Source organism: Temnothorax nylanderi, unplaced genomic scaffold (assembly GCF_030848795.1).
Source record: "Temnothorax nylanderi isolate EJ_2023f unplaced genomic scaffold, tnyl_v1.0 TNYL_tig0024_pilon, whole genome shotgun sequence".
Lineage (NCBI taxonomy): Eukaryota > Metazoa > Arthropoda > Insecta > Hymenoptera > Formicidae > Temnothorax > Temnothorax nylanderi.
The window spans coordinates 1,721,561-1,731,703 of NW_027249086.1; the positions used below are offsets into that span (position 1 = coordinate 1,721,561).

General features: G+C 35.2%; 1 protein-coding gene across 2 annotated transcripts; it reads right to left on the reverse strand.

The window, feature by feature from the left end:
• Positions 1–467: 467 nt before the first annotated feature.
• Positions 468–8,786, reverse strand: LOC139769803 (uncharacterized). Of its 2 annotated transcripts, XM_071701198.1 has the most exons (9): positions 8,437–8,786; positions 5,933–8,187; positions 4,501–5,262; positions 3,893–4,126; positions 3,439–3,815; positions 2,883–3,134; positions 2,618–2,795; positions 2,016–2,024; positions 468–1,602 (listed from the first exon to the last, which is right to left on the reverse strand). In XM_071701198.1, the coding sequence occupies exons 2-8, from the start codon at positions 8,156–8,158 to the stop codon at positions 2,016–2,018; spliced, it is 4,038 nt and encodes a 1,345-aa protein (XP_071557299.1). In that variant the 5' UTR covers positions 8,159–8,187; positions 8,437–8,786; the 3' UTR covers positions 468–1,602. The 2 variants fall into 2 exon arrangements, with proteins under 2 accessions (XP_071557299.1, XP_071557298.1); XM_071701197.1 differs by lacking the exon at positions 2,016–2,024.
• Between the last annotated feature and the right edge of the window lie 1,357 nt (positions 8,787–10,143).

The window sequence follows — 10,143 nt, forward strand, 5'->3', positions numbered from 1 at the left end:
AAGAAATCTCTCGAACGCTATTTGCACTGACGTAATTATTCGTTATCGCTCATTAATATTCATACTGATTATGTCGATTTGATGCATCTTATTCTGAAATCTACTTCACTCGAGATCGTTGGTGCAACGGACAAAATGTAAATTGACGACAACTAATAAGCTAATCGTGCGGTCATCGAATTTCACATTTAAATTTCACATATAAAGAAATTGCAATGACATTTGTATGTAAAATACGTTTCTTTTTTCTTAATTTGCATCATATCTCATAATTTAATGAATAAGCAAAATGAATAAGCAAAATCTTTCGGCGAAGTTTTATCGGAGTGCAAATGTTACTTTTTTTGTTATATTTATTCAATTCTGATCCTCGCGAATAGACGTTCGTGAAATGTTGCACAGACGTGCATCGAATAAATATTTATCGAAAATATATCCTGTCTATAAAAATAAAAGAATATTGTGCATTTAAAACTCAAACGCGCGTATATTTTTTACCGCATACATATACATTACAGACATATATAACATTTGATTATTCAACGAGTTTTTATTATTGCTCCGCACCTTTAACGCTTTCTGCACATAAATTTATGGTTTGAACAAAAAATGTGGGAACGGTAAGAAAATTTAGAAAGTATTAAAAGCTAAAAGCAGCAGCACTCCGTTATAACTAATAATTACTCTACACAATAGATAATCCATCAGCATGTAACTAAAAGAAGTAGAAGGGTTATATTATAAACTGTTTCTACAAAATAGGAACAAATATATTTTTCATATGTGAACTCATAAAAAATATGTTGCAGTTTATCTTATCATATAAAAAACACTAAATTACGTTAAGTTAAAATATCAGTTGCTTATTGTATTTACGATAACGTTTTATAGCTATAAATTAAGGAATTGAAGGCGTGGTAACGATGTGCGTTATTTTATTTATACGCCAGCTGAATACTAGAAATAATCAGAAATGATATTCATCACGTTCATTAAAAAATACGTTACAGTTTATCATATCATATAAAAAACACTAAATTACGTTAAGTTAAAATATCAGTTGCTTATTGTTTAGGATAACGTTTTATAGCTATAAATTAAGGAATTGAAGGCGTAGTAACGATGTAAGTTGTTATTTTATTTATATGCCAGCTGAATATTAAAAATATATTCAGAAATAAAGTTCATCATGCTCTTTTAGTGCTTTCCTTCAATTTATTCCAACTTCATGCTTATTTTTTTTCAAAATCAAAACTGTTCTGCACTGTCCAATTCCTCAATTTATATATTATAATACCTGCTTCTGTGTTTTGTACTTCCATTTTTATCATCATGTACATGACTGCATACGATTGGACAAGACTAGCAACTGTTTTGACTCATCTACTACTATCTTAACTAATTATTTGTATTGTGTTGAGAATAGATTTGTAAATTGTATGTAGAAAAAATGCTCTAATAATATATGACAAAATATTAAATGAAATTTTAAAACCAAACGAGTAAAAAATATATATATTGTTTTCGATATCGTAATTAATAGTAACGCAAAAGTTGTCATCCAAATGGATAGTGCACATTCCTCGCATTCCTATCGGGTACCTGAAAATAGTTTTCAAAACTTAATATACAGGGTGTTTCCTAAGTACAAAAATTGAAGGGAATATTCCGTGACTTATTTTAAGGAAAAAAAATTCTATAAACATATGCCCTAAACTGCTTCGTTTTTAAAACTCAGGTTTCGAAGTTGTAAAAAAGAATATGGAAATTTCGAAAATCTGGAAAACGTTTAAAAATGTTTTATTGGTGCTGAAAGTGGTTTTTTATGCCACATGTACGCATACCAAATTTGAATAATATTTCTTTAAACGTTTTCCAGATTTTCGAAATTTTCATATTTTTTTTTCACAACTTTGACACCCTCGTATTTTAAAAACGAAGAAGTTTAGGGCATGTTTATAGGATCTTTTCTTCCTAAAATAAGCTACGAAATTTCCTTAATTTTGTGTACTTACTTATACACCCTGTATAATTAAATATGCACTTTTAAAATATGAAATATATACCATTAAAAATATCTCATTCACTAATGTGGCTTAGAACATAAATATTATACGTATGTATATATACTTGTGATCAATTTTGAATTATTACATTTTCCGAACTGTAGATAATGTGATAAATCTAGAAATAAATTGTAATTTGCATTTGACAATTCGCCAAATATGTACAATTTTTGTTCCATGTTAAAAATTACATTTTCTAGACATATAATATTCGTATTTTAAACCACTAAGGCCCGATTCCACCAACGTCGCTTAACTTGAACCTTAGCTTAACTCACCCTCCGTCTCTTTCTAATGTCCATTTCTACCAATATAGATTAACTTTAATCACGGTTTAACTTACTTTTCATCTTTTTCTAGTTCTTGAAATTAGAGAAAGATAAAAGGTAAGTTAAGCCAAAATCAAAGTTAATCTGCATTGGTAGAAATGGATATAAGGGGGACAGTTAGAAAGAGACGAAGAGTGAGTTAAGCTAAAGTTCAAGTTAAGCGACGTTGGTGTAACCAGGCCTAAATACGTATTTATTTGGATATGCAGATTGTATATATACCACTGGATTTGGAATATCATCATGAGGTCCCCTGGCTTTAGGCGGTAACTTTGGTAAAAGTGCATCAACATTTATATCGATTTTCGGATCTTTCTCTTTAATCTGCTTTACAGTTTCCTTACAAACTTTGATTACAGACTCGGCATTCATACGACGATCATCACTCCATAATGGACAACTAATAAAAAAAAATAAAAAAATGTAAAGTAAAATAATGTCAACTCGATTGCACAATGATATCAAATTGCATATTATCAAAACTCACAGATTCGAGCGTTCTGCTCCTTGACCTTGAAAATGCTTATAATCAATTACTGGTTTGTCGCAGATGTAACACATCTGAGCGCCACATATACAAGTCATTTTGTTACAGCCTTCTTCCTTGAAAAACATTCGGCTGCAACGATAGCATTTTCGTACCAAAGCTTCAGTCATTTTTTCTTCCAAAAATAAACGCGCAGACTCTGTTTTCTTTTCGTTGCATTTCAGAGGAATGTGATTAAGTTCTTTGCATAATCTAATACCAAAACAATTTATTAGTAATGTGCAGTCACGTGTTTACTTCTAAATATCTTTTCCAAGTTCTGAACCATCAGTATTTTGAAATGCATATTATAATATGGAAAACTAAATGTTTCTTCGCAAATTTATGTTAAAACAAAGACAATATTCTGTGAAATAAGTATTTGATACATTCTGAACTGTTCTGAAACTTACAATCTTCATCTACACACTTAAATTCAGTCAGACACAGAATTTGATAACAGTGAAAAGCGATGACAACATCAAAATTATAGTAGTAACGTCAGGATTACACTTACCGACAAGATTCTTTCATACATTCCGGATTAAGGCATTTGAAAATCTTATCTTCTGGTGGGGGTATAGATGCAAAATGACAAAATGGACATGACACTAAGCCTTCGACTCCAGCGGCTATTACCTCCGCCTCTTGCCGCTTGCAAAGCAGGATACTGAATTTAGTTGGCGGTAATACTCGCTGAAGTACAGATATAGGAAATTCACATCCGCACTTTAACAAGCAATCCACACGTGTATTGCCATCTCCCAGTACCACATCGGTACTCCGTACTATGCACGAGTTGCAAAATATATGACCCTCCTCGCACGTGGAACACTTTGATGGCATACATTCGTTATCGTAACAACACTGACATTCGAACAGCTGACCTTTTACCTGGCAGAAAGAAATTAGTAAAAAATAATGATCTATCTAAAACAAAATAGTGATTTCTATTTTAGAAGATTTTGTACTTTAAGCTCATTAAATTCTTGCTCTTCTTTTGCTTTCATTTCGTCCAGATATTTTCTAAGTTCTGCTTTATGTTGTATAAAAGCACATTCTTGAAGGAACGGTATATCTTCTGTTAGAACCATCTTGTTACTTTGCCGTTTAGTTTTCATATCGGGATTTAAAGCTTCCAGGGCCTTCGCAGTTAAACTCAAATTATTCGTATATCTACTGTATGCTTTCACCAATGTATTTACCTGCAAAGCATATTTAAATGTACATTATTTAATATCGAGATATTGAACAGCTTAATGATAAAACAGTAATATTAAGCAAAAGATTCGGGTGTTTTCCTACTATTTTATACATATTATAAGAGATTTTAGGTGGAAAAATATTATTATTTCATTGCGTTAAAGATAAGTAACCAAAATCATAAATATAAATAAATCCAAGGTAATACATCATGCTAAGTTTCGTAGAGAACGGAAATACAATAATAATAATAAACTTGAGAATTTAATCCGTGATACTGTGATCCAATAACGATGAAAAATCCATAATCAAGAATTAAAATTAATTAAGCACTTGAAAGAATATTTTAATGTGTATCTTAAATTAAGCTGATTACCCTCAATTTACTGAAATAATATTTAAGAAAATCTATTGCGTGCGGATTAAAATGGCAATTCCTCTTGTCGTTTTCAAAGTATGAAAATGGATTTGGAAATATTTCTAAGAACTGTTGCACTTTGAAATCCGTCGTATACTGCTTCTGCTGTTCTGTAATCTTTTTCTTAGCCAGATATTGCGTCCTCGTTGGATAATCCGGGTTTTCAATTTTTGTCTGAACAAATTCTTTAATCCGTTCGTGATCTCCATAAAGTTCCTCAGCAATTTTTCTTAAATATACAGGATCTGCATCAGGGAATATCGTCAATAAATCGGCATATTGCTCATTCATATCATAAGATGGGTCGGGTTCTTCTTTCGGAGCTGGAAATGGCTTGAGTTTTTTCAGATTCTCTTGGCCACAATTGAGCAACATGTCAACTAAATGCTCGAATAATCCTGCCGCAGTCAGTGAATGTTCATAATCTCTAGTATAATCATGGCATAACTTTTTAATATAATGAGTTTTTACACTTGGAAACATGGGTATTAATTTGACGTATAATGCACTAGCTTTTTCATTCAATATTATGTTTTTACTCTCAGCACTTTTTTCTATATGTTTCTCCTTGCGTTCACATGGTTTTACTTCTTTATAATCAGCATCTTTTGATGCATCTTTCTGCTGTACTTCATGATCCGTTACGCTTGGAATTCTATCTAATGCTTCGCTGTGTGAAGCCGTAGTAAGTCCATAATTTACGGACATGCGCATAGCTTGCTGAAAAGAAAATAATTAATTAATATATATTTACAGTAATAATAAAGATTATACATCTATTCATTTGAAACGTGAACTGCAGTGGAAGGAATCTATTGTAAGTTTACAGGAGCTTATAAAACTTGAGCTTAAGCTAGTGGAGAGAATTCATGAAAGCATAAATTGAAAGAGTAAATTGATAATTCAAACCTCTGGACTGTTGCAACCTCTGGATTTTCGAAACATTACTTATTATTATTTAACTCGCACGTGCTTTACGATTGTTAACCTTCGAATTCGAACTGCGCGAGACTACCGATCGCGACCGATATGTTACGTACGTAGAAAAATTCACAAAAATTCGGTTGAAACTGGAAACGCGACCCAATGGTAAACACGACATGTCTCTTGACATCGATGAGAATGCGCGAGACGGGAGTCACGGAAAAGGAGTCATAACACAGGAATGTAAATATTATTCTCGTGAGCACCTTTGGTTGAGCGGTATGCCTGAAAATGTAACGCAGCGTGTCCTGCGTGTAACTGGACCTACGGTACTCTAAAAAAAAATCTCTCCCCTCCACCCCATTTCCTATTTCTTGAAAATCAAATAAAAATGAAATGCAGGCATAATTTAATCGATTTTTAGGTAGATTGGACTAACCTACGCAAAACATACACGCGTTTTTACCTGTTTTTCATCTCCTCTAGCGTGATCCTGAGACGTGCTCGCATTGCCCGCTTCCTGATCAAAATTATAACATGCTTTGCTGCTGTTCGCTCTTTGGCGGTCCGGGACGTTTTGAGCGGTTTCTGCTGAACTAGATGGTTGGTTGTAATATTGCGATACGTTTGCAGTAAATATACTGGCTAATGGAGCGTCTTTCCTTTCCATATTTCTTGATACATTTAACACGTTTCGTGGAGCAAGCCGGTTTGGGCAAATTATGATAGGAGGTGTAAGAACGTGGCTAGAATGGCTAGATCGAGATGCTTCTTTGTTACTTGATGACGTGTTCGGTAACCTTATGATTGGAGATGAATTTGCACTTGGATCAAAATTTGCATTAAGTCTATAGTGATTCATTTGCACTGCACTTTTAGGTGCTAGTATTGGACTTGATATTACATTAGAGATGGTAGGGATTTTGTATAAATTTTCTGTGATAAGTCGTAATTTTGGCGGTGATAAAATAGGAACTGCTGATTTAGAATGCATTTCAACGTTTTGCGAGGATTGCTGGAAATTTGTTTCAAGCGTTAACTTAGCTGGTTGCAACACAGGCGCTACAGGACATGTAGTTTTATTATCGGGAAGTGATTTAGATTTCCTTTTAATTTCTGAAAACTTATTCAATTCCTTGGTCTCCGGACCAATTGTTGGCGATTTCTTTAAATCCTGCGCAATCATGTGCATTAAATTATCCGCATCTTTATTTATATCGTCAATTGTTTCGACACATTTAGCAGCGACAGAGTCCAGCTTTAACGACTTTAACGTTACTTTTTTCAGCGGTATCGCGACTGGTTCAGCGATAAGGTTATTCATATCATGCGAGACAACCGTTTCTGGCACATTCTTTTTCATTTCCTCAATCTCACGCATAAACGACGCAAATGGATTTTCTAATTTTTCGACACTAAATACTTTTTTCATCGGTATCGCGTTTGGTCCAGCGATAAGGTTATTCGTATCATGCGAGACAACCGTTTCTGGCACATTCTTTTTCATTTCCTCAATCTCACCCCTAAACGACGCAAATGGATTTTCTAATTTTTCGACATTAAATACTTTTTTCAGCGGTATCGCGATTGGTCCAGCGATAAGGTTATTCGTATAATTCGAGACAGCCGCTTCTGGCACATTCTTTTTCATTTCCTCAATCTCACCCCTAAACGACGCAAATTGATTTTCTAATTTTTCGACATTTTCAACCACCATAGATTTCACATGCTGCTCTTTCTTTTCTACGGCTGTTTCTGTATTTACCCGATCTTTTTGTAGAGAAACATTGGAACTCTTTTTACATTCCACAATACATATCTCATCCGAAGATTTTCGTTTTCGAAAATATTGAGGCGCCGGCCTCTCCATCGGTAACAAGTCCCACAATGTGAGCTCCGTACGATTTCTCGCTAATTGATTACTGCAAAGCATTCTATAGATCAAACGGTAATTGAATCTGGGTAAAAGTGCATGTATGAGTCTCGCATCCTTTAGCAATTCATCCAAATTAGAGGAGTCATCTACAGGCTTTAAGAATATATCGTCAGAATCTTTACTGCATCCCGGTCTTGGGCTCTCCGACAGTCTCTTTATCCTAGGAACAGTCTTCGTGTATGTAACATCATTATTATTTTCCTCAACTTCTGCTATAGCTCCATCTTGGACCTTATTGCTAACCGATGTAGCCTGTCTATCGCTGCTACTAGCTACAGCTGGAACTTGATCCTGCAAATTTACCGACGGTTCAACAAAAATCTCACCTGGTAGAGGTGAAAAAGAGCTCGAAGTTGCAGTATCATTGGCTCTCACAGTATCAATAATTAAAACATCATTCAAATCTGATGTAGAGCAATAATAATAATCTCTGTCGTCATCAGAATCTGATGGAACATTAATTACTTCGGCACTTGTGTTTTCCATGGAAGAATTCGGCGTTTCATATTTAGAAACTTCTTTAGAAACTTCATCAGAAACCTTATCATGACATATCTCCGGTTTAACTTCCATGGGGGACGGTGCTGGGTTATCTGTAGAATTTTCAGTATAGTCAAAGTCTTCGCCCATGATAGAGTCGAAGTTCTCCAGCATCTCGTTTTTCACGGTTCCGGCGGCATCCTGCTGATCCTGCTCTCTCGCCGTCAAATTTTCTTGTACAAGCCTTTCAGTATCTTCGCTAATGCTCTCGTACATAATTTCGCCGTTCACACGTTCGAGGTTTCCTGTGAAATTAACGAACAATAAAAGTTATGAAAATGAAGATGTGCGGGAACATTTTTCAAATCTGTAACGTCTTACAGGTTATGGAGAGTAAACATACAGTAATATAGAAAAGGAAAAAATAGCGTTAAAAAAAACAGACTTCAGGAAAACAGGAACACGTGTCACGAAAAGGCTACTAAAGACGCAAATTTACAAACAAATTTACAGAAAGATGCGAGAAAGAAAATATAATTTGCCTAATGATTTACCTAATTAAATATCTCATTGACGTGTTTTGTTGACATTTGTTTACGGCTGCAACAGGCTCGTTTCATTTTGCTCATATGCAAAAACAACCAATTTCAGAACGTACGATGAACTTTCCGTTTTCTCAACAGACCGAGTGGACCAGTGGACCCCTATCTTATCGTTGGGAACTTGGGCGCCATTGGCTCATTTACGTTTCGGAATTTTCGGATTGTTTCGGCAGTTCGGCTTTGTTCGGCTTGCGAGCAAAACAGGATAGGAGTGATAGGACAGAGGAGAAGAAAGAATAGAAGAAATAGCTGTGGGCTGCGGGAGGAGCGTGCGCGCCTGCTGGAGGTGGGATAACTTGATTGGCTGCGCCATGTTGAGAATAACGAGAATTTTTAGCAACAAGAAACGCAACAAGACGTATACGTACATATACATACGCTAAAGGACGACGTTAATTTGACTGTATTTGCTCAATAATTACTGCTTTAAAGCCTTGTGTCCACGATGTTAGAAATCGCTTCGATTTAGTGCCCATCTACAATAGGGTGTTTTAATCCCTAAGCCTTAAGAAATTGTTCAATCACAATTGAATTTGAGGAGAATAATTGACTGTGATTGGTCAATTTCTTAGGGCTTAGGGCTTAAAACACCTATTGTAGATGGGCACTTAACAATCTTAAGGCCATTGCACGTAACAAAGTTTTAGTCATAATCGTAAGGCCGTAAGAAAATAGACCAATCACAGTCGATTATTCTCCTCGCGCTTGAAGAATAATCGAGTGTGATTGGTCTATTTTTTCTTTGTTACGTGTATAGACAAGGATATAGACAAGGATAGCACCTAACCTTGCATCTTCCACTGGTCTAAGTAATATCTTTTTTTTTAGGCTTCAAATCTTACTTCTAATTGCACGATATTATTCCTGACAGTTTTTTTTAGAGGGCTGCATCAATATTTTCTATAGAAAAACTGCAGAATTTTTGTATAAAGCAAATATTGTCGTCAGGTGAAGACAATATTTATAAAAATAAAATTTTTTTTAGTTTATCAGATAAAATTATGTACAGCCCTCTACATTTTTGTGCGTACTTTAATCGTGTAAAAGGATTTTCCATTCTGTTCAGCCAATTCAAAGATATTGCTTAGACCGATTATGCCTTGTCGCTGTCACTCCAGGATCCCCTTAAGACGGTCTTAAAATAAGAACCGACTTAAAATTACCGGGCTTAGACGCGAAAAAATTAACCAATCGCATTGGTCACTTGCCGAATTGTTTAAATGTGATTGGTCAATTTTTTCTCCGTCCAAGATCTCGCACACTGAGTGCGATTTTATTGTTTTCCAATGAAAAAATTAGTTTACATATTTTCAGTGTTTAATGTTTAATTACTGATAAAAATTTGTCAAATTATAAACACTGTAAAAACATTGAACACTGAAAATATAAACTTCAGCTCTTCAATAGGAATACTCACTCGATGATTGGTTCTTACCTTCGGATCCAACCAATCATGGTTTAGGAAACGTATCGGAACGCGAAAGTGCACGAAATTTCACGAAGTTACGCGGACATGGGACCCGCGTCGGGAACGGGAAGAAACGACGCGCGCGCGGATTGGTCGGGCGCGCGGTTGGCACGATGGAGGGGGTAGCGGTCAGCGACAACTGCGGCAAGTTTCCACAAGTTCCGCGTGAACAACGGGGACGGCGTCGGACC